Source organism: Perca fluviatilis, chromosome 8 (assembly GCF_010015445.1).
Source record: "Perca fluviatilis chromosome 8, GENO_Pfluv_1.0, whole genome shotgun sequence".
In the NCBI taxonomy this organism is placed as follows: Eukaryota; Metazoa; Chordata; class Actinopteri; order Perciformes; family Percidae; genus Perca; species Perca fluviatilis.
The window spans coordinates 38,436,570-38,460,779 of NC_053119.1; the positions used below are offsets into that span (position 1 = coordinate 38,436,570).

The following is a 24,210-nucleotide window of genomic DNA, read 5'->3' on the forward strand; positions in this document are numbered from 1 at the left end:
TAGAAGCAGTCTTGTATAAAGTACTTGAGTACCAAGTTGCATTGCAGATATGCCAAAGATATGTTTGAAGTAAGAGACTGTGTTGCCATTATGATCGTGGTCACAATTAAGGGATGTGCTTAAAGGTCCAGTGTGTAACATGTTTAGATGTTCAAAATCTGTGATGTTGCCCATTCACAAACGTGTCCTTTTTCATGAATATTTACCTCCACCATCAATTCCAAGTATTCCTTTTGGCTTGAAATTTTACAGAGACTGTGTTGCCATTATGATCTGATCGTTGTCCCAATTAAGGGATGCTTAACATATATGCTAATCAAAATGTTTCTTCTTATGCATTCATATAATGGTCAGTATTGGCTAATTGTTTGAACTTGTTTAGTCATTATATCTGATTATAACTTTGCTCTGGTTGAAAGTGAAGCCAAAATATGTAAAATAACTTTTGGGAGTGTACCATGTCCTTTGTTTTTGAAAAGCGCTTTAATAAGCCTCTTCTGCCACCATGTGGTTGCAGGTGTTTTCATGGCCGACCTCTGGTTTCTTAGCAACCAGTGTGTTTAAAGTGTAGCTAAGTTAGTCGTGTCTGTGCCCAAGATAGGACAGGAGTCCGTTTCAATTTTGACACCGCATACTATTTTTAAATTAAAAAATGTTTAACGTTGATAGCGTCGCTAGGACAGCTCTGCAGAGGCGTCGCTGCAGAGAGGCTGAAAGACAAGAAAGGATTTTTAATGACAAAATGAGGACGGTCGGGGTAAGTGTGTTATGTCTGTTAGCAGAGGAATGCTAACGCGTAATGTAACGCTAGCTAGCTAACTTTGTTCTAAACAGACATTTAACTGCGCGGTCACGACCGTGCTCTGTGTTATAGGTTGACACGGAAGCCTTAAACATGCAGATAAAGGAAAAAGAGAAACAAGAAGAGGCAGCAAAAGAGGAACAAAACGCTTATGGTGAGTTAACGTTAACTTAACGTCGTTTATCAATGTTTCCTGACTTCATCATTGAGTGTCATGTGTTCTTCTAGGACGACAGAAGCCATACCGCTGTAGCTAAACATAAACATTCGGTTACACTTTACTTGAAGGGGACTACGTAAGAGTGACATGACACCGTCATGAACGTATCATAAAAATTATAAACAAGTCATAAACGTTTATGACATAACGCTTTTGTCATTAAGTGTCATTCGGTTTTTGTCATAACAAGTTAGGGTTAGGGCAGTGGCAGCAAAAACTGTCATGTCCTGTTAGTGGTGTCCTGTACGCTGTCCTGTGCAGGGGCGGTTCTACATTGAATGACGCCCCGGGCAAGACCCCTCCGGGCGAGACCCCCCCCCCCCCTTTTTAATAAGGTGCATAATCTCTACCTCCAACATTGCCAAAAGACACAATATAGAATAAATATTCGAAATAGCACAAATCCTTCATCACACAAATGTGAAAACACACTAAAGAGAATGTAATTATTACACTATAGCACTAAGAACAGAAAACCCAAACTAAAACTAAAACCTGACCTTTCTGGCCTTCCTTGATGCAAAATCATCAATGATGTCATCGTATGAAATCTGCTCCCCTATTGAGTGATTGATATTGATGACGGCGAGGCCAGTGATCCGTTCCTGGGACATAGTTGACCTCAGGTATGACTTGATCAACTTTAGTTTGGAAAAGCTCCTCTCTGCTTGAGCCACAGTGACTGGCAGGTACAGACTGGGACCAAAAATCAGCCCTGGCATTTTGGCCCAGACCGGCCCACCACATAAGATCACAAACAAACAAACAAACAAACAAACAAACAAACAGACAGACAGACAGACAGACAGACAGACAGACAGACAGACAGACAGACAGATAGATTGTTATTATTGACAGCGTACAGGACACTACTAACAGTACAGGACAGTTTTTGCTGCCACTGCTTCTTGGTTAGGGTTAGGTTTGGGTTAAAATGTGGGTTAGAGTTACGGCGCCTTCACACTGGCAGTTGAAATCAGCTCCGATACGGTTTCGAAACAACCGGAAGTCATTCATTTCCTATGGAGATTCACAGACCCCATGCGAATGGGTCCGAACCGGGTCCGAACGAATGCAGAGCGAAGAAAATCGTGTCAGTTGGTCATCCGGATGCGTTCAAAAAATTTAACTCTTGCGAAAGGCTACGGACGGTTCCTATCCGACGGAAGTTAGCGTTGCTATGGTACTGATAAACAAACCAGCTAATGCTAATTGGTTAGCTAGCAACAGACACCGAACTATTGACATTTAATCGCCCTGACATGTCAACGTCTTGGGCAACTTTTATCCACGCAGCAGCCTTTCTATTTATAGCTTTATAAGAGAGGTCAGAGAGAATCGTGAATTCAGACACTCATCACTCATTCTAGTCTCTCTGCCATTTTTGTGAGTTGCTTCCGAAGCTTTTCAACGGTGTAGTACGACGTCCGCTGGGGGCGTATTGCGGAGCTGATTTCAACTGCCAGTGTGAAGGCGGCGTTAGGGTTCATGTGTCATGACCGTGTCATGTCACTCTTATGTAGCTACCTTCAAGTAAAGTGTTACCAAACATTCTAAATGTCCCCAAGTTGATTTCCTGTTGCAGTGAATGACATTCATTCAAATTCATTTACATTATCGAGGCATAGAAAACATGACAATAAAAGGATACATTTAAAAAGTATAGAAATAAAATATGTAACCAATTATATTAAAGAGAAAAAAATAAGAAATAAACCACTTACTAGAGAATCTTAATGTTCACTTTAAGAATAATGAAAGGGAAACATGGCTGTTGCCTAGCAATGACATTCCATTGAAAAGGTCTACAATGTCCTACCTATGGTCCTACCACTTACTGATAGAAAACAGTATCCAATCATAAACATCCACATACATATTTTTGCCACTGTGGTGTGTATTATATTTCTAGGCAGTCATCATTTCTAATGAAATTCATTGTGATGTGTGTGGGATGTGTTCTCCATACAGATGCTGATATGCTCCATAATAGCAAAGTAGCTTGCCTCCTCCAAAGCAGAGAAGCGAAGGAGAAGCGTGCGATGGAGAAGGCCATCGTTGACTACCGGCATCAGTACCAGCAGCCTCGGTGCCAGCAGGAGTATGACCTGACCGACCCAGACCACTGTAGAAAAACAGACCTGGGTGATGCACAGATGATGCCCCCTGGCCTGCTGGGCGAGGACCCCGACAGTGAGAGCAGGCGACGGAGGCAGAGGGAGCAGCTCAGAGAGTGGCTCATCCAGCAGCAAAGTGAGCTGGCAGCAGAAAGGCATCAACGAAAGATTGAGGGTAGGTTTGTCTGATCCCGTACAGAATACAGATAATCAGTTCACACACACAAAACATAACCCCGCTTCATCTTCTCTACTGTTCCTTTAGAGCAACGCTATGACCAAAGCAGAGTAGACATGGACAACAAAGCTCTGCAGCTTCAGAGCACTGAGACGGAGAGGAGAAAAGCAGCAACTTTAGCCACTAAAGAGTACAATCTGGCCAAGGTAAGTCACCTTGGTAATCGTTAAACTTGCTTGGAAAAAATGGACGTATAATTTCTAATAACAAATCCTTAAAGCACCAAGGGAGGGTTAAAGCTTGGCAATACATTGTAGCTGCATGTACCTTGAATGGCATACATTAGCATACAATGTAGTTCCATTTTGGTCTTTGGTTATACTGGGTTTAGATTAACATTAATGACATAATTCAAGTTTTTGTATTACGTTTTTAAGCTAAATCTAAACAGCTTTTTTTTAATTGATATATTCAATTTAAAAGTTTGAGATGGGCTTATTGAAATTGGAGGTGTAGTAACCACACTTTTTTTTAATCATCCTTATTGCTTGGTCTGGATGGGCAAAGATTGAAGAGAAGCGTCACCAGGTAGAGGAACACAATGATGAGGGTGTAGATGTGGAACCCACCCTGGGCATGGTGGGAGTGCCCGGTCTTTGTCCCAGCAGTGATAGGAGAGCCCCCCCGGAGAGCCTGCAGCACATCATCCAGTTCCAGAAATATCAAATCGAGGAGAAAAAGGTAAAACGGGCACAAATGATACTCCAAACACGTGCTCTCGTTGATCATTTAAAAAGTTGTTCACTGATGGTCTGTCTGCTTTATCTGTGCATCTCTGCAGAGAGTAGAACTAGAGAGAAAGCGAGAAGAGGAACAACATGATCGTGTCCGCTTGGACTCGGCTCGCACAGCTTTGTTAATAGAGAGGAAGCAGGCAAGACTGAACAAGCAGCTGAGACGACACTTGGACAGCACCAACGTCAAGCTGGCCGAAATACACAAACAACAGTCAGTAGCACTATTCACTCACTGTGTATACACACACACACACACACCTATTGTCTCACCAGTTTTTTTTTTAACTGTCATTTTAAGGAAACCGGACATTGAAAGAGGATGCATTGACGACAGCTTCTTCTCCAAATTCAACACCTGCAGCAGATGATGGAAGGCATGCTGCACTGACGACTGGCTCATTACAGCGGCTGAGCACTGACAATGGTGCTACGTGAGAAGAACACTGAATAAACGGAAGCACACAGTAAATTAACACTTTTTTGTTTTAATTATGGAAAAATTAATTTCACAACATGTATTAATGTCTGGATGATTCCGACAGCTGTTGATGTTGTCACAGCCAGGCTCTTAGGCCTCCTGCACAGTGGCTGCGTGGCGTGAGCGTGGCGTTTCTGTTGCGTGTCAGAAACTGCTGCTGCTAGCCTTGTCTGTACACATGTATGTTTCCCATTGGTAAAATGAAATAATAGCGTGTATACTTCATGTTAAACATAAATATATACTGATTTGATAACAGCAAAGACAACGTCGGCAGTATTGACGGCAAAATAGGCTACAGAATATTTCGTTCTGTATTGACAGGCGCAATATTTGAAAATCTATAATTATTATTTATATCTGCATTTATGTCAAAACCTAGGAGACTTTCAAACATCAAATGTCATTTATTAAATGTACTGTATTTGTGTCAAAATGACAAACATCTTTTCGTATTCTATGTTGCCTGGAAACGCGTCCAACACGCTTCCATGAAAAATAGGCGTCTGTTCTATTTCTAGCATGCACTCGTTTTTGGCGCGGCTTGACACGCGTGTCACGCAGGCAGTGTGTAAGCTCTAACCTGTTAACATGGGAGCCAAAATAAAAACGGACACGCCACTCAGCCAGTGTGCAGCAGGCCTAAGACCGGACAAATACGGGAGACACATGGGTATGCTATCAAAGTAAAAAAACAATCCTGGCTGTTAATTAAGTCCATTTTATTTTTTTTAAACAGATAACATAAAATGTGCCTACATGAGCAAAAGGTCAGCTTAATACATCTTTGACAGCTAAAAAAAAAAAAAAGACATTCAAGTAAAAACCTGTAAAACTATCTAAAACAAACAAACAAGTGTTTCTAAGCCCACAGGATTTAACACCCATTTTAACGAGCTATGCATTACACTCTTACAAAGCACAAACACACTACGAAGAGAAGTCAAACATTTAGCACCTCAACCAGTTAACATTGTCCCCAAAAACACAGGCAAACCTGAATCTTAAAGTGCAAATACATTTACAATCCTTAATAAAACTATACAAAACAGATGCCTTTGATTGAAGCTATTTCATGTGTAGCTCTAATGCTTATGTGTTGTGTGTTTCACACTGGCCAGTTTATTTACTTTATACAGCCAACTCCAATTTGGTAACGGTGTAACAACGGTGTAAAATTTTTTTTGGGGAATTTCAAGGACAAATGCTATTGTTTGTACAGAGATTGACAGGTGTTACTTTTAACATTAAGAATGACTCTGTTCTATGACAGTCGTTCATTTTCTTATTCATCATGTTTAACATGCCAAATTGTTGTTTGTGAATATCTCACCCCAAACTAGCTTTGTTGTCCCGTATTTGTTCTGTGCAGCACTGTTATTCACATTTTCCATTCCCATTTATAATTTACCCATGCTTCAAGGCACTCCTTTTGCAAAGGAAACATGAAGGCATTTGAAGATTGCCCTACAGAAAATATTTAAAAAAAATATCAGCTTCTTTCTTAAAAAGCATTTTCGGAGACAAACTTATCCCATCTTCTCTGCCACAGAGCCAGGGCTTTCTCCTTTTGCTTTGCAGTCAAAGAACTATACCTGCAAGATAGACAGGGAGATAGATGTCAGTGAGCGGGCTGCTGAGGCATGTGAGCACTCACACACGATTGAAATTTGTAAATCACATCTCTCGTCATCTCAGCTGAACCTCACCTAATAGAGTTTAAGGCCAGCTCTTTAAGGGAGCCTAGATGGGATCTAATCCCACCAAAGCCCACAAAAGCTTCATAGAAGTCATAAGAGAGTCCAGAGGCCCCGAACATAGCCGGGTCATCCGAACTGATGACCACTGGGTGGTTCTCTGCCATCAGTGCAGCTGCCGGATGGTTTCGCATATCATTTACTAGCTTCAGCACCTGAATGAAGTTAGGAAAGGAGATATTTGTGTAAGATTAATTCAATTATTGCCTTCTTATTTCATGGGACTTAAAATAGTACACTCTAGTGGCAGGAAAAACTAAGTATCTTTATTGTACAGTATGGTTTACAAGATGATAGTGTACCTGGTTAGAGATAGGGCACACTTCCAGAGCCACCCCTCTCTTTCTGGATAGATCTTTGGCCACTGGGTGGCGCAGCAAAGCAAATCCATGGCCAATACGGGATGTGTTTAACAAAAGAGCGTCCAACAAGTTCTGGTCCACCTCTGTGCCCTCAAGATCTACGTGTAAGCAGAGAGAAATCAAAATGCATGTTATGGGGCACCCTGTTAGCTCACCTGGTAGAGCGTGCGCCCCATGTATCAAGGCTCAATCATTCACGCAGTAGACAAAAAAAGCAGTGTCTGATAAATAAAACATTCAAACACTACATGTACGTGTTACAAAGTCTTCCTTCGTATCCTTTTACCTAAATAAACAACATTACAATAGTAGCCCGTTTTTTTTCTTAAAAATGTGTTAGTACACACATTTTACATCACAACAGCATCCAGACAGCTACTGTTTCACACAAATCTTTCTGGGTAAGTTGATTCTCCCTAAACCTCATGTACTGCTTTACCTCTGAGCCTGCAGTAGATGATGTGGAATGCTGTAGCTGTACAGACTGAATGCTTATATGCTCACCGGTCTCTCCAGCGTGGAAAAAGAAAGGAAGCGTCACCCCTCTCTCTACTGGCAGTGACAAGGCATCTCTGAAGTACCACAGGGGTCTGCCTCTGTCCTCGCGGCCCACCTGTACACGTAGACATTTTTGTTTCAACAAAGAGAATTCTTGCCATTACATTAGACATGTTTAAATCATGTTTGCTTTCACTGATTTCACAGTTGTACTAGACTTCATTTTAACCATCCACATTGTAAGTGAAACTAAAAATCAGTCGGTGACAAACTTGAGCAATGACGGTTGCTTCTCACCAGGTCAAAACCAGCCATGACATCTGGGAAGTCTCTCTGTAGCTTCATAGCCTCCTCCACAACTCTGGCCATCACGGATGCATTTACTCCCCTGAAGCATACAGGGCACTGTGTGAGATCGATGATTATATCTACATCCTCTCGTGTCTGCTAGTGAGCCAATAAGCAGAATGCCATTCAGACTACTAAGTGAAATCCTTTCTAAGGCTACATTTACAGTGCTACCTTTTAGTTTTAAAACAAATCCATTTTTGCTACGTTTACACCTCTCTGGCGTTTCAGAGTTCTTAAACCGGAGAAATTCGGAAACACTTCTGACCCCCGTTTTGGTTTGGAACGGCCACGAACAGAGACCTTTGACAACGCCAACACTGATGCCAATGTTTCGCTGCATTGTCTCATTCTCTGAGTCTAAGCTACTAACATTACCATGGCAACTACCAGCAACGGGTGGAGTATACGTGCCTCCTGTTAACCCCGGCACACGCATGCCCAGTATAGGAGAATGTTCCTGAGATATGAGGTTTGGGCGTGTTAGTTTAAACGGAGATCATTTCTTCTACTGGAGCTAAAAACACTTGTGTGCACGAAGGTCGCTTTTGGCTCAAACCTCCGCTTTAAAAAACATAGCAATGTTAATGTAGCCTAAGGGTAGTCACCTATGGATTGTGAAGATGATTCTTGCTCCAAAGAAGTCTGGGTGATCTGCTGTGAACTGTCTGGTGACCTCCTGGTAGGTCTTCAGAGTCCAGGCTGTGTCATGAGTGCTGCCGTCCAACTCGTATATCTGAGCAACAAAAAAACTAAAAACTTAATAATAAATTAACAGACAACGGAATGCACTGGACACACTAAAGTGCGCCAGTAGTGTACCGGTGGAGTATGCCTTCGCAAGTTCCAGATACATGACGTTGTCCATGTAGAACTGGGTGAGACCTTGGTAGTAATAGTCTCTGAACACTGGAGCGTATGTGACCAGGCCCCACGCTGCCTGGAAGACCTGTTCAAACGTATCCCATATCACATCCTGACTGGGGTACACCGTTTCTGGATCCTGATCAGTGAAGAGTGTCATGTTGCCCATGATGCTGTAGATATGAAGACATGGCTGTGATCAGATCTGTGTCATTTTGGGTCCTTTTACCACTGTCGACAACATTTATTTCTTAACATTTCCATGTAGAGGAACTTATATTTTCTGGAAAACCAGTGCATCTGCAGTGATTACCTATGCTGCACTCTTGTTTAAAAACATAAAACCAATAAAAGTAAATAAAACATTTTTAAGAATGAACTGCCCTTTTTGTATCCTGTATCCTAGTATCTTGTTCCTTGGACCTTTAAATGCAAACTGCTCACAATTAGACTGCCACCTTGACTTGGGCTGCACAGTTCATTGTAATGTAAATTGTATTATGGACTAGTGCAATATCCAAATTGCAGAGGGGGCGCAATATTTGTGAAAAAGCAAAATATGTTTCAAACCATTCTGAATGAAGTATTGCGGTACTGCAGAGACGTCTCGGCCTACAAATCTTTTCCTACAGACTTAAGAAAAAAATTCTCTGTTTGGTACAGATCCTAATACCTAATCATTTTTAATTTCTTTCGATTTTCAATGAAAATGAGAATAAGGATACAAAAATGATTATTCCCTCCAATATAGTGAATCATATCGCAATCGCAATATCAGTCAAAATAATCGCAATTAGATATTTTCCTCATATCGTGCAGCCCTAATCCTGACTAAGAAAGAAGTTCCAAACAGAGACTAATATAACACTACAGTCTGTTTGGATAAATGTGTTTAATGGCTTACTTCCTGTTAGATACTTCCTCTTTTCAAGGTGGCATTGGTAACAAGATACAGATACAACAAAAAAAGTGATGAATGATATGCAGGCTTTGGACGGTAGCCATAAATGACTTCTCCAAAATGGAGTGAACAAGAGCTGATATCTCTTAACTATTTGCGTTTTGTGTTGACACAGTGATAAATTAGAGATGCATTTGAGGTCATGGGCACATAGTGGAAAAGTGTGCACTGGTGCACTTCATACTACAATACATTTGTTCTGTTGGACGTGGACACGACTCACAAAAGAAATATCAATATGTAGACTTAGAGAAGAATCAAGAGCCCAAAAATATTCAGTGTTGTTGGGCTTGTGGTATTCTTTGAATTAAATATTTGTCCTCTCCAAGCTCATCAAGAAAAAAAACTCACCTGTTGTCGAGATCCGTGGTGTTGATCACCTTGGCTCGGAGGTTTTCCAGCAGGGCCCAGGGAGAGCAGCGTGGCAGAGCTTTGGGCCATCCGGACGAGAAGATGAATCTGATGGACTGGTTGTCAGTGAAGCACATGTAGCAGTGGGGCCGATAGGTCACGTTCTTCACTAGCCACTCCACGTCTACCATGGCAAAGTCATGGACATGGAGAGCTCCCCCTGGTACAGTGAATTACAGCATTATAAAGAAATAAAGAACCTCAGATAATATTCACAAAAAAAAAACTATAACTAGGCAGTAGTCAATTATCAAAATAGTTGTCCATTATTTTTCTGTCTGTCATCTTATCGATTAATTGACTAATTGTTTCAGCTCTTAACAAGAAAGAATGTACTGGCCAGTTCATTTGAAAGAAGAATATTTTTTCATAAAAAGAAAGGATTTTGACTGATGAGAAAGTCCACCAAATCTGCTGCAATTTGATTTTGAAAACAGATCATTTTCGCCAAATGTTTTCATAGATTATCACAACCAGGTCATCAAGCTCATCGGTGTGCCTTTATATATCCATTACAGTTTAAAAGTGGTAAATGATAAAGGCTTAAAGTTTTCAGAGGCAATTCAAAGAGCTACCCATCACAACCCACAGCTCACAAGCAGTGGCCAAAGTGCAAGGTGTGTATAAACATGCTATGAACTAGGTCTGCACCGTCTGAGGATAATATGCGATAACGTTGTTGAATATCCCGATAATGTTAATACTTGTGAAAAATTAACAGATATTAAAGTGTACTCAATTCTGCATTTCTGCTGCTTTCAGCGTTCTGCTAAAATATAACAAATTGCTTGTTGAATTTAAAACAAATGAAAGGAAATCATTTCCAACATTTTATTGAACAAATTGAAGACTGAATATAAAAGGCACTACTAAAAAAAAAAATAAAAAAAAATAATGAATGACAGTTAAATTTTAAAGTGTAGGCTAGTTTTCTGCTGTTTTCTTCCAACTAACAAAAAAGTCTGAGTGACAAAAAGGATCTATTTTTGCTACTGCCAAAGCGTCTGCCAAAAAAAACTAAATCAAGCCATTAACCCAAAAGTTTTTTGGGGATTGAACATTCATTCCCTATGTCTTCCACTCTTGCCCAATTAAATTTGTTTTTATTTATTATTATTTAGCGATGTGTCGCAGCCTTTCGCGATGTGTTTATTGCGCCAGTTGAAATTGCGATGACTGGAGATAGATAGATAGATAGATAGATAGATAGATAGATAGATATTGCAGCCATACTATTAACACACACGCGTAATTTCCACTGGGGACAAGGGGGGACAGGTCTCTTCCAAATTCATTTATTATTTTAAACAATAAAGAAAGTAAGACATATTTTTCTTATAAATAGTTTAGTACTATTATTTCTGGCATAATTTATCATTATGATCAACTTAATTATTTCCTGGATTATGTATCACTATAGTCCCTTTTAGTCTATATCCATGACGTTCCACTTCTGGGATTGCTCCGCTGCTGCCGGATATTCCGGCGGGGTGACACTCATGTCGTTTCCTTCCTCTCTTTGTGTTGGAATTGTAAACTCCGGTGGATTTCTGAAGACTGTGGTTAACTGCTCCTCAGATCTCTGCAGGGTAAATACAGACAGCTAGCTGTCCAATCAGTTTTCTGTTGCACGACTAAAACTACTTTTGACCGTACACACCTTCCGCCAAAACAAGTTCCTTGCTGAGGCTATTTTGTAGCAGCACCGGGGCTCTGTCGAGCACCAATAAATCAGAGCATGTTTTTTTTCCCCATCTCAGAATGCTGTGTGGACTAGCCAGACCCTCCGCAGCAGCATTGAGGAGGAAGGTCTGGCAAAGCGAGACAATACTCCCTCTAAATGTAGTAGAAATGCAGGAAATGGGATTCAAATCGAAAAACATGTTTACGGCCCCCTGTTTTGACACCCTTGCTTGGAGGTGTGAAACTGAACGCACCTTTAGGCATCTTCTGGAGCAGGCTGAAGATTGGACTGGTCCTGATGAGGTCCCTGGCCTTGAAGAAGTGCATGGCGGGAGGGAAGTCTGCTCTCACCATCTCCTCCTGCTTCATTTGAAACAGAAGGGTGTCCAGCCGCTGCTCAGCATCAGTCAACACTACCTGGCCTCCTGTCTGCATGGAGGCCTCCAGCTGTATAAGGGCCTCTCTGTGCCTGGGGTCTGGCATGGACAGGCCACCGGTCACACACAACAAAAGCAGACAGGTCACAGCCACGTGGGGGCGCTGTAGCAACACTGCCATTGTCCGGACAGCGTGGTGTGGAGCTTTGAGAGAAAACACAAACAGGAAAGGAAAGCGTTGTTTCTACAACTGCTGTTCTACATCAACTGAGGTAAAAAATAATAATAAAAAAACCACTCCAACGTCAGCTGGAATAGAGAAAAAAATGACCAAGTGTTTGTTCCTCGGCAGTCATATCCACCATGTGTACACGTCCCGCTTACGTTACCGAGTGGAGAGAGAAGCAATAATAACGTTCAGTAACGTTACATGTCGTGTAAGTTAGCTATACTTACAACAGGCTAAGGTAACTCATACAGGTTTTACTGTTAATTAAGGAGCAAGCAATTTTGACCTTAACGTACTATGATATTTGTCGTGTACAGTCTTATAAATACTGTAACGTTATCCTGACGGAAGTTAGTGCAGCTTAACGGTAGCTGGTGCCTCGACAGCAGACGACGAGTATGTCAACAGTCCTGTTGAGAGTCACTTAGAACCAGGACCACGGCAAAACTTGCTCCACGTTGTCAGCTGAAAATACTTGTGCTTTTGTCAAATAGCTTACTGTCACAAAAATAAACAAGCTAGCAAATAAACAGCACTAGATCTGTGGCGGAGCGGTCTGTGTTTTGTCGCCTGTTGGTGCATTCTTTTTGTCTACCGAAGTCGTTTTACGAGTTGTTTTCCGGAGTTACGACCTGGAAGTTGCAAAAAGAACGCCCCCGAGGTCATGCAAACCTTTCTCTTCGGGTGCATCCAAGTCCCGCCCCCCGTCCCGCTACGATTGGCTGAAAGTTAACCCTGCTAATTTGATTGGTGAAGTGTTAGGGAATGAATGTCCGATCCCCGACGCACTCTGGGGTTAATGGCTTTTTTTTTTTTTACAAACCAACAACACTGAGACTGAGCTTTGGCAGTATTTAAAAAAATTAGAAGCAAACGTTGATAATTTGTGTTGCATGGCATATTACATTTATCAACAAACTAATGATAATTACGCATGTTTGTTTTTAAGACTTGCACGAAAAACAAAAGGCAAGATATACCATGAACCATTAGATGTGAAACAGAACAAACATGTCTCTCCATCCAGTCACAGTGACGCAAAGATGAGACACACCTGTTTCCCTTTGGAACTAATTGAAGGAACACTGGGCATTCCACTCATAAAGGACAAGATGCTTAAATTGAGATAGTTCATATCAACAGATATATTACATATTTCAGACGGGGTAACCGAATTCAGTGGGGTTTCCTTTTCCAAATTAATCAGGGACCCATGATGAATAAATGCCCACCTTAAAAAGCTAGATACATAATACTGTGTGTGTATACATATATATCTCAAGTATTTTTTAATCTTTGTCCACTTTACTATTACACATCGTCTTGTTGTCTTTCACTTTCAGAATTTAGTTATGCTACCTGCTTACTTTGGCTCATTTAACCCTTGTATGGTGTTCAGGTCTGTGGGACCTATTTTCAATGTTTGCTAAATGAAAAATGATGCTATTTATTATTTCTTCTAACTCAAACTCATCGGCCTTGGCTCATTTTCTGCGAAGAACATAAAAAATAACTTATTTTCAATGACTGCACATGGTACACCCCCCTACACATAACTATTACATATGAGGTGTTCGGGTCTACTGGACCAGAGTGTAATAATTGTAGGTGCTATGAAACTTAACTGTCCTCCTCCTAACTGGGCCTGCTCTCTCTCTGTGTGTGTGTGTGTGTGTGTGTGTGTGTGTGTGTGTGTGTGTGTGTGTGTGTGTGTGTGTGTGTGTGTGTGTGTGTGTGTGTGTGTGTGTGTGTGTGTGTTTTGTGTGTGTGTGTGTGTGTGTGTGTGTGTGTGTGTTGTGTGTGTGTTTGTCTTTCTGCACCTGCTATTCCCACACAAAGTTACAAAATTGTTACATTTCAAGCACTTTCACCTGTTCTGATTAAGTTCTAAGAAATAAGCACCAATAATGATCAAAAATCTTGTTTCTATTTATTTTTTTTTACCTTTTTTAAAATAGAATTTCCTTGTTTTCTCACAAAGAAAACAAAAATGATCATATGATCATAAATGTGATCTCACAGTGGTGAATGGCAAATATGAACCATAAATGATGTATATATCATTGGTAATTGAGCTAAAGTAAACATCTGTTACGTATTTTTTTTACATAAATTGTTATGGCTGTATTGATTTAAAAACCTAATAACGTGGGTCCACCAGACCCGGGAACATTCACTGTGTAACAAAAATATGAACACCACACAATTAAAGTATCTTAATTACAGCCTACAGGCCTCATTTGAATGAGTTTCCATTACCACTAAGAAAATAATGTGCTTATTTGCTCACAAGGAGCACCTTGAAGGAAGCCTGAGAGCCATGCTGCTTCTTCATATGCTGACATCACACCCCCAACTACTGCAGACATGAGAAGGGTCAAAACAAAGCAGCATACAGTCTGTGGGGGGGGGTTTCCGTCAAGAAGATCACAGCTAATTGAAGGTGACGGCGTGAGGCGCTCCATTAGATTAATGCATTGTCTTGCATTGGCCCTCTTGTTTTGTCTGTTTGCATTTCATTACTTTGGGCCTTTCAGTTTCTTTAACGGATTACAGATACATGCCCTATTACTATGGAATGGCACAGCCTTGTTTTATGTCACTGATCTGCTGTTAAAGTGATTGATTTGTGATGATTTTTTTTTTTCCCTAATGATAAATTGGCAGGGATAAAACTGACTCTCATTCGAGAAAAAGGGATTTATTTCTAAGAAATGTACAGTATAGAAAATACTCCATTTCCAAAATAATCTATGTCAGTCAGATAAGAACTTGTAAACGCCACTTGGAAAAAAAAAAAATTAAACATACAGGTCTTATTTTTCAATGCCACCATGCTACTGAGGTAAAAGACAACTGCTTAAAACAAAAACATAAAAAAGAAACAGACCACATTTATATTAAAAGAAGTTCAAAAATGTACAAAAATTCTTAAAAGAGAAAATAAATATGATTCACATTTAATCACGTCTAAATGGTTTTCACTAGTGCAGAGAGATGACCGCAGAGTAAAAGTGAGAGATGAATGCATACTTCGGATCGTCTGGTGCCGATTCTACACACCAGAAACAAACGCACACACAACATCTGTACAGCAGAAGACAGTATCACAACCTCCAGACCTTTAAAATCAACACTGTCCTTCATACATTAGACAGAACAAGTGAACACACTACCTCCAAAGTGGCCCTATTAGGCCCACTAAATATTAAAACCATTTCCTATTTTAACAAAATAGCAAGTCTTGTGTGACACATTTAGGAAATTGTCTCACAGCTTCTAGCACTTTCCTATTCCATCATCCTCTTCAAATATTTCCTTACAATGTCTTAGGTACCCATTACTAAGGAACATAGTAAACCCATAATGCCGCCAAACTCTATGCAGTCTATTACAGACCCTAGACTGTAATACTGCCTACTTTGTCTAGTTTTAACAACCTTTAGACAGGAAGGCATGCAATCTGTACAACTAGAAACCAATTTACAGAGTCCCATTTTAGACATGTGATGTAATATCGTACATCATACTCAATTTAAAAAAAACTGGGAATGAAAGTGCTGTCCCATTAAAAAAAAAAAAAAAACACCACTTTCAAGGATTGGTTCTTTTACAAAATACCGGTCAACGTCAAACTGACAGCTGAATAGTCACATCTGCATCTTGTTGAGACGGTCAGTTGGCATCATAAGTTGACACGGCAACCTGTGGCCAAGATGGTTTTGTATTGTTAAGACATTTAATTGTCAGCTATGCAAGTCTACAAACTTAAAAAGTGGTGCTAAAAATCAAAAAATCCTCAGCTTGTCACAAAATGTAGACCCACAGGAGTCTGGCAGAGCAGGAGAAGAAGTGGAGGGATTCAGTAGACGCCACTGACTGGCTAGATGAGGTAGATTCATTTGCTGCCATCACCGAACTGCACATGGGGTTTACAGGTGCAACGTGGATATGATAAGGTGTAGGGTGCCGGACAAAACCTCCACAGCATACCTCCGTTATGATAAAATACATTGGCTGCTCTTAAAAATATGTCAGAAGAAAGCCCAAATTAATTGTGATGATTAATGGTATGATATCAGATCAACAGGAATGTAACTGAAAATCCATCTCACTTCAAATCAACTTTGATTAAAATAATGTGTTGGCGGCGTGGTAAGCTAAATATTGTTAAGGAAAATGAATACAGACCCTTAAAAGTTAGGTTCTTCACATGAGGTGGATTTATTTGCCACAGTTGCAGTCCCATTATCCTTAGGCTGCTCCTCCTTCAAATAATGCAGAAAAATACCCGTATATAGAAACTGTACACCCTGAGGATACGTTTAGTATTGACATGGGGAAGAGGAAGCAATCAAAGAAGCAACCATGCAAAGGGCAGGGCCGTGAAAAGAAAGTTCGCACCTGTAGATGGAATGCAACAAAAGTTACAATTTAAAGAAATTGATGTGTATGTTTGTTCTGTGTATGTGCATGTGCATTTACAAGCTAGCAGGACATTTTAGAAGTCCCCCCCCCCATCTGGGACAAGAGGTAAGGATATGTTTATACATATACGTGTTTGACTAAAAATAAAGACTATCCAAGGCCACTCAATTCCAGGATGTCTCGACTAACAAAATCCATAGTGCATAACAGAGAGGTCGGTGCAGTCGAATACAAATTGCGCCATCTTTGCCAGTCCCTCTCTGCTAGTCAAAGACATTTGTGACAATGAAGGCAGCTTTGAAAGATGCATATACTGCGTGTTTAGAGTTGGGGTGGAAAAGGACAGTAACTGGGCCTTTTTCAGGACGGTTTATGCTTCAGACAAATGACCAGTGTTTGTGTCCTTTCACGTGCAGCTAATCTGCTGTGCACACCTTATTGTCTACACATTCACTCATACATTCACAAAGAAAACCAAGGCAATCGTAAGGGGCCTGTGAGTTGACTGGGTTAGGGTGACAGTCTCATAGTACCTCCCTTTTCTACACCTGAGTTTAAAGATAGGGAACAGAAAATTGCAGTAAAAACAACAGTCCCTCTCGTCTGCACCCCAGTAATTCTCAGTTCTGTCAGTAGATTAACAGCTCCATCAAGCATTGCTGTCGTTAGACAAGATAGGCAGGCTGTGTTCCGTGTCCTTTATTCCATTTGTATGTCCATTGCTCAAAGAGGAGAGGGCTGTCCAGTGTTCTTGAAGGCAGGGTCCTCTGTGTCGGGCAGGTTGGCCTAGTGGTTAAAAAGGCTGCCCTTCTGCTGGAGGACCCCAGTTCAAACGCTCATGTTTGGAAGAAACCATTGTGGTGAAGGGACCCTGAGCAAGTCGGTGAATCCCTGCCAGTTCCACTGAGCTCCAGAAGAAAAGAGAATTGTTCTCCAGGGCTCATTAACATTTCACATTTATTATTATTATTATTATTATTATTATTATTATTATTATTATTATTATTATTATTATTATTATTATTATCATTATTATTATCATCATCATCTCAGAAAAACCATCTGCCTGGTTGGATCTTCAAGTTCAGTGGTGGGTAAAACAGAGCCAAAAGTTCTTGTCCAGTGTAAGAAAATCAGTAAGAGATGTATGTGGAGCATCAAGTGTCCCATCCACAGTCTCTGTCAGCATGCGCACAGTCTTCCTTTTCGCTCACTGCTTTGTCCAGGTGGTATTTGATAATAACATGTCTGAAAGGAGAAGAATGACAATGCATAAAAGCCTTTTAGCAGCATGTTCATGTTTTTTAGGATTCAATACTTAAGGCACTGTAAAGACATATTTAAGGAAGGACGATATAATAGGAAAACTGCTGGAAGCCGTTTTAACATAGTGACAAAGGTTATTTTTACTCACTCTGATATCTGGTGTCACACTCCTTGTTTACTGCTAGGGCCGTCTGGAGCAGCCATCGTCTGTTGCCTGTGACCACAAAAAAGAAAAAAAAGAATGTTGTTAACATGGTTGTTAACACTTAAAAAAGGTCAAGTTGCTACTGTTGGGCTAGCAGTTTACTCCAAACAGAATTGAGCTTCATAAAGGTCGTTTTACACTGTGAATGTTTAGCTTTTGATAAATGACTTAAATTAATTAATTGGGTATCAAGATTGCGGTTTAAACGGATTAAACTCCTGTCAATCAGCTAACAAACGCTACATTGTTTTTTTTTGTCTCAACAAATCATTTTGTGCACTTAAAAACACATTTAAATTAGATTTTGTTTAGAGGTTACTACAAGCCTAACTTTCCCTACAATGTCCTGAGTCAGGTCAAATTCAAAAGAAACAAATACTAGTTGCAAATCATTATTAATTGTATTTTGACTGTGAAACAAAAGTGTATAAAAATAATACTGACTCAGGCATAAGACTACAGATAGAGAGAGAATAACAACATAAGACTCCATTTTACCCTGGGTGTAGAAGGTGTTCTGGTGCCAGGCCTCTCTGCTGAATCATCATGCCCTGGAAGTGGCCCGCTGGCCGGGGGTGTCTGAACATGGCCATGCGTGACTGACCCGGGGAGTAAGGCAGCTGCTGGGGCCGCTGCAGAGCCTCCATCAGGTGTGGGTGAGGTCTGTGGGTGGCATAACCGCGTGGATCTGGGTACGGCTGGCCAGGGTAAGGGGCTCTGCTGACATCTCCACGAACCTGAAACATCATGTGCGGTGGAGGAACGCCGCCTCGCTGCATCCCAGGGTGCACGGCACGAGGGTCGTACATGAAGCCAGACAGCATGTGTGCGGCAGAGGCAGGAGGGTGCTGTTGAGGTGGCTGGGTGCTACGGTGGCGGGCAGCAGCATTATGGCTGTCGAGGTCCAGGATTTCTTTAGGGCTTTCAGGTCGCTCTGAGCTCACTGTATGAGCCGGCTTTGCTGGGCTGCCGCCGCTGCTACTGGCCTGCTCCCTGTTTTCACACTTTCTCCCCTCTGGACCTCCAGGGTGTGGCCCTACTTCAGGTACAGGGCCAGGGGACACCAAACTAGCACCACTGGAGCCTTCAGAGCCCAGTGGTGACACACTGCTCTCCTTTAACTGACTGTTGCCTCTGGCACTAGCTACAGGTAGGTAGGCGTTGGGCGGCATCGCCTGGTGAGGCTGATAATGAGACCGATGCCACTCCTCTGGAGAATAACTCCCTCTACTGTTGGCCTGGGTATGGGCCTGGGCTTGGGGATGGGGTTGTGGGTAGTAGTGTTGCTGCTGGTACTGATGAGGTGGGTACATGTTTGGGTGGGCCTGAGGGTGCTGCTGGCCTGGCGTGTGGTAGGAGTAGGCAGCCCCTCCCTGCTGGTGGTAGGTGGGGTGCTGAGCAGGATTGTGCAGGGGGTTGATGGCCTGGTTGTGATAAGGGTGGTGAGCAGAAGGAGGCAGGGGCCTGGTCATGTTTGTCTGGCTGTAGTGTGGGTGTGGATGGTTCCCCATGCCATATGGACCCATGGCTCCGTTTGCCTGGCCGTGGGAGTGAGGAGACATGGCTGGATTGTGAGCAGGTGCTGGCCCTCTCTGAGCCTGCATACCTGGGTTACTACCCACCAGCTGGGTTTGATGGGGATTGGGACTAAAAGCCTGCTGTTTGTAAATACCATTGGGGGGCCCAGATTTCATCATGTGCTGTGGAGGGACGGCAATGGCGTCTGTGTCCAGTCTACTTGTAGGCTCACTAGGTCTTTGATCTCCATGATCTGCTGGGCTGGGCTGGGAAGGTAACAGTGGGGTAGGATGACTGGGTGGCAAAGAGGTGAGAGGAGCCGGCTGAGGGGGTCCAGGCTGAGCTCCCTGTGTGGCACTATGCGGCATCCCATGCACAGGGCTGCTCTGTGTGGGACGCTGCGGAGAGATGTTTTGGGGGACTTGATGATGGGGTAGCAGAGAATTGTGATGCTGTGTGCTCTGGGTCATCTGCTGGGGAGAGCTCTGAGGGTGGCATTGGGGAGGGGTACTCTGAGGTTGCTGCTGTTTTGGGATGTTCTGCTGATGTTCACTTTGCTGGTGTGCATTCTGCATGTGTGACAAGTTGTTCTCGGACATTTGCTGAGTGGAATTCTGAGAAGCTGCAACATGCAGCGGCGGTATGTTCTGGTGAAGAAGTGCGGGGCTCTGAGCTTTGTGCTGTGGACTGTTCTGTGTAAGCTGAGGGAGGATGGGGTGAGTGGGATCAGTGGAGCTGTTACTTATGTTGAGATGGGATGACACAGTAGTACCACCAATGTGTTGACTGGGACAGTGGCTGGCAGATTGTCTCTGGCCATCTACCTCCTGCTTGTGGCTCTCTGTTGAACTCCGCGGGAGCCCCGGTCCAGACGGAATCTCCTGTGATTGGCCCGAGTTAGAGGCTGGGGGGTTCTGCATTACCTCTGCTGGCCCATTCTGGTGTTTGCTGGGGCTACGGATGGACGGGTGGTCTTGGTTAACTGAAACAGTGTTTTTGTGTGATGAAGTGTCATCGGAAATGTTGTTGGCAGCCATTTTGTTCTCCGAGTCTGTTAACATACAAAATAATAAAAAGAAAAGTTAGAATTGAAGGAATAACTGTTTTACAAGAACAAGGTTGTAAGTCAATACCATTGCATTATGTGGAGTACTGTGTCAAAGAATATATTAAAAGATAAAATAGACTAGGTTTGTGTCACTTTAAACTATCTATCCAAACAAAACAAAACCAGCAAATTAAAAATGTATTCATATCCTGTTCCATTCCATTAAAGTGAGAATGCAAACACATTGTAAGCTTGCCAGTGACGCTTAACTGACAACATGCCATCTCCTTTGTACCCTCAAAGCAACCAGGAAGAAATTTCACTAAACTAATGAATATTCAATTTGCCACTTACTGTGAAAAATAATTAAAATCAAATTGCAAAAAGCACACAGAGGAAGGACAGGGATGGGGGATGTGCTGATTAACTACAGCCTAGAAAGAAGACTTGTGTATAAAAAGGTTAGACTGTGCTTGGGTTCCTTCATGCAGAATATACACGGCTGGTGAAATACTGAGAGAGAAGGTCAGGTCTACCTTTGGGCTGCATGTCTGTCTGTTGGGGAGGCTGGCTGTCTGGCCCATTGTCTCTAGCAGGACGCAGCAGCTGAACCTCAGGGGTAGGGGGAGGCTGCTGAAAGGGGTGAGCTGGGATGCTGCCAATTCCTGATGGGGGCCCAGGCTGCTGAAAGTTGCCCATGTGCTGATGAGGGGCACCAGCAGGGGGTCTAGAAGAGGCTGACAGCTGCTGCAGGGCCAGCATCTCTGGGCTTTCCAGCATGGAAGCCAAGCGTGTCCTGCCAGAAGAGTCTGGGTGTGGAACAGGGGGGCGTGTGGACATGGGCCCCGGAGAGCTGACCGATGCAGACATTGGATACTGGGCATTGGGAGGAGGATGGGGGTATCCAGCAGCTTCCGGCCAAGGTTTATGCCCCACAGGAGGTGGGACTCCACCATAACTAAAGTTGCGCGAGTTCACCATGTTGGGATCTTGCATGTGCATCCCACTGGGTCTCTCCTGGTGATTCATACCAGTCCACATGTTGGATAGGCCCATACTGGAAGGCCTCACACCTGGGTAATTGTGCTGAGGTGGTCCTTCTGGCCCTGGGAATCGGTTACCCATGGGGTGCATGGTGTGGCCATCTGGGCGGTGGTGGGATGGATACATGCTGGCTTCAGGAGGAGGGCCAGGCTGGAGGCCCACAGGACGTGGGCCCAGAGACGGGCCATGAGTTGGACCCATGTAGGGGTGCTGCTGCTGGTGTGGAGGCTGCTGCTGGTTACGATCTGGGACCATTGGATACCTAGGACCCATGTGATGTCCTTCAACCATGCGATGCTAGGAAAAAAAGAAAATTTAAGTTAGGGGCTTTGATTAGTATAACTGTACATCACGCTGTTTTACCAGCATCAAGTAGAACACACACAGAATAAGGTGGTCCTGAAGAAAGGTGTAATTGGGTCTGTATACCTGCATGTTAAAGTTGTGGGGCAAGTGGTTCAAATTGGGGTCTCCATGCCTGGGAATGTGAGCTTGGTAAGCAAAGCGGGGATCCATGGCCATTCTTTGGCCATACAGGTGTGGGCCCTGAGGACCAGGGGGGCCCGGTGGACGACGGAGCTGGTAAGACAATAGAGATAATTCACTATTTAAGTTTTTCTACTGCATTTCAGAAATCAAGAGAGAAGAAAACAATAGATTAAGGCGTTCATTTAACTAGTTAAAATATTGTTTAGTATAGGTGCCAAATCAAGTACATGGGATTTTAAGAAATGTAGAGGAAACAAGCCAAGTTATTCTCTGGATACCTGTTGCCCTGGGTGGTACATGAGCCTGATGTCTCTTTCATGAATGTGCTGCTGGCTTGGAGGCAGTCTGTAGGGGTGAGGGGGGCCATTGGCCCAGTGAAGGGGAGGAGGCAGTCGTGTTGGTTTGCTCTCCTCTTCCTCTGAGAGTGTGCTTCCTTTTCCCCCTTGGGAGTTTCGCTTACGTTGGACTTGCTCCGTAGCCTTGATCAGACTTTCAGGTCCCAAATGTTTACTGCTGCCACGACTGCGCTTTTTGTCCTTGCGCTCCTTGTCTTCACTATTGATGTGGAATTCCTCGTCTGTGTCACCATCCTCTGATGGAAAGTGTTTTAGTAGGGCTCGGCTAAAACACCGTTCAAGAGACTCCGCCATGATTGTGTACTCTGGGGAAAGGCAGACGTAAACATCAGCTATGCTCATATAATAAAACATACGTTCTTACACACAACCACATCTTCTGCACCCCCATAAACACATATCCTACTCATGATAACATATATACTCAAATAATAGCTTTGCATCTGCAAGTCACTCCATCCCTTACACATACACAGCCACACACACTCCCACAAACATTCCATTGCACTCAAACACTACAGAACAATATGCATGCCATGTACCTAAGGACACACACTTGCTCCTCTGTTCTCAGCCTAGCGCTGGCCGACTGACCAGGTCAGAGGGCGTAGATTGACCCCTGCTCCTCCAACTCCTCCTCCTCTTGCTCCACCCCGCGCCCCCTTACCCCTCTCCTCCCCCTGTCCCTGGGGAGAGTATGGGGAGTTGGATGGATGGCTCCAGACAGGGGGCTTAGGGGCTGGAATGTTTCTCTGGCACTGCAGGACTCAGATCCCCCTGAGCACTGGAGCACAGCTCAATCACTCCTCATTAATCACTGTCAGGGCTGCCCTGGCCCCAACACAGCACTAGGTCCGGCCCCCTTTCTTTTGCTCGCTCTCCCACTGTCACCCCCTGACTCTCACCCCAAAAATTCATATATGCACTCCTTTCTCACAACACACAGCAACTGAAATGGATTTTGACGCATCAGTCTTTATACCGAGGCCAAATTCTTAATGGAGACTTTTGGGGTGGAGAGGTTTGTGTTTGTGCATCGGTGTTCATTTACCACTGTCTTCTCCATTGTACTCAATGCAGTTCTCAAACATGAGCTTTACGTCGTCCACAAACTCCTCCTTAGCAACGTAATCCCCGTCACTGAGCTTCTTTTCAATGGTGGACAGGTCCATGGGAGTCTGAGGGGATTGGAAGAAAAATTAAGTTAAAACAATTGAAAACCTCGAGTAATACAATATTTGTGGTTGAATACATTAGTTGGGATGCGAAACACACACACACACACACACACACACACACACACACACACACACACACACACACACACACACACACACACACACACACACACACACACACACACACACACACACACACACACACACACACACACACACACACACACACACAAAAAAAAAAACCCATGCCAGCTATCACGGTCTTATATTTAGTACCTGGATGATCTCGTGGTAATTGGGGGCATAGGAGTCATCCACAGGCTCCAAGAAAGGCCAAGCATCTTTATGGGCTTTCAAGACCTCAAGCACTATGGAGGAGAGATTAGATCAAATCTGACACTGTAACAAATTAATTAATGCAGACTGAGATAAAGCAACAGCCCCGAGTAACTGCTCAGTAGGCATACCTTTGTATAGAGCAGTGTAGTCTTCATCAATTTCATAGCTGAAATGTCAACACAAAAACATGATATAAATAATTAACCTTCAGTCATTCTCACAAGTAGGAATTATCCGGAGTTAAAAGTAAAAAGCCT

The 24,210-nt window shown here is 42.9% G+C and overlaps 3 protein-coding genes across 3 annotated transcripts in view; 1 reads left to right on the forward strand and 2 right to left on the reverse strand.

The window, feature by feature from the left end:
• Nucleotides 1-555: 555 nt before the first annotated feature.
• On the forward strand, nt 556-4,583 carry ribc2 (RIB43A domain with coiled-coils 2). Its single transcript, XM_039808355.1, has 7 exons — nt 556-757; nt 875-956; nt 2,994-3,314; nt 3,405-3,523; nt 3,885-4,058; nt 4,159-4,325; nt 4,413-4,583. The coding sequence occupies exons 1-7, from the start codon at nt 653-655 to the stop codon at nt 4,480-4,482; spliced, it is 1,038 nt and encodes a 345-aa protein (XP_039664289.1). The 5' UTR covers nt 556-652; the 3' UTR covers nt 4,483-4,583.
• Nucleotides 4,584-5,297: 714 nt separating this feature from the next.
• Nucleotides 5,298-12,097, reverse strand: ada2a (adenosine deaminase 2a). The gene is made up of 9 exons (XM_039808363.1): nt 11,731-12,097; nt 9,734-9,953; nt 8,380-8,594; nt 8,166-8,316; nt 7,507-7,597; nt 7,216-7,324; nt 6,652-6,809; nt 6,302-6,504; nt 5,298-6,187 (listed from the first exon to the last, which is right to left on the reverse strand). The coding sequence occupies exons 1-9, from the start codon at nt 12,032-12,034 to the stop codon at nt 6,097-6,099; spliced, it is 1,542 nt and encodes a 513-aa protein (XP_039664297.1). The 5' UTR covers nt 12,035-12,097; the 3' UTR covers nt 5,298-6,096.
• A 2,670-nt stretch (nt 12,098-14,767) lies between these two features.
• The window catches only part of LOC120563886 (cat eye syndrome critical region protein 2), a 48,691-nt gene continuing 39,248 nt past the window's right edge, over nt 14,768-24,210 (reverse strand). Inside the window, exons 11-19 of the mRNA XM_039808364.1 lie at nt 24,082-24,119; nt 23,891-23,982; nt 23,488-23,614; nt 22,359-22,741; nt 22,021-22,170; nt 21,084-21,888; nt 18,480-20,550; nt 17,925-17,990; nt 14,768-17,758 (exon numbers count right to left, since the gene is read on the reverse strand). Of these exons, the coding sequence (XP_039664298.1) occupies nt 17,939-17,990; nt 18,480-20,550; nt 21,084-21,888; nt 22,021-22,170; nt 22,359-22,741; nt 23,488-23,614; nt 23,891-23,982; nt 24,082-24,119 (3,718 nt within the window). The 3' untranslated portion in view covers nt 14,768-17,758; nt 17,925-17,938. The remainder of the gene's footprint in view (nt 17,759-17,924; nt 17,991-18,479; nt 20,551-21,083; nt 21,889-22,020; nt 22,171-22,358; nt 22,742-23,487; nt 23,615-23,890; nt 23,983-24,081; nt 24,120-24,210) is intronic.

Excerpts from the sequence above, each read along its gene's own strand:
- ribc2 (XM_039808355.1), top strand. The coding sequence starts at position 653 with ATGTTTAACGTTGATAGCGTCGCTAGGACAGCTCTGCAGAGGCGTCGC. Across the intron at positions 4,059-4,158 it reads ATCAAATCGAGGAGAAAAAG|AGAGTAGAACTAGAGAGAAA; the intron begins GTAAAACGGGCA and ends GCATCTCTGCAG. Across the intron at positions 4,326-4,412 it reads GCCGAAATACACAAACAACA|GAAACCGGACATTGAAAGAG; the intron begins GTCAGTAGCACT and ends TGTCATTTTAAG.
- ada2a (XM_039808363.1), bottom strand. The coding sequence starts at position 12,034 with ATGGCAGTGTTGCTACAGCGCCCCCACGTGGCTGTGACCTGTCTGCTT. Across the intron at positions 7,598-8,165 it reads ATCATCTTCACAATCCATAG|GGGAGTAAATGCATCCGTGA; the intron begins GTGACTACCCTT and ends TGTATGCTTCAG. Across the intron at positions 6,505-6,651 it reads TGTGCCCTATCTCTAACCAG|GTGCTGAAGCTAGTAAATGA; the intron begins GTACACTATCAT and ends AACTTCATTCAG.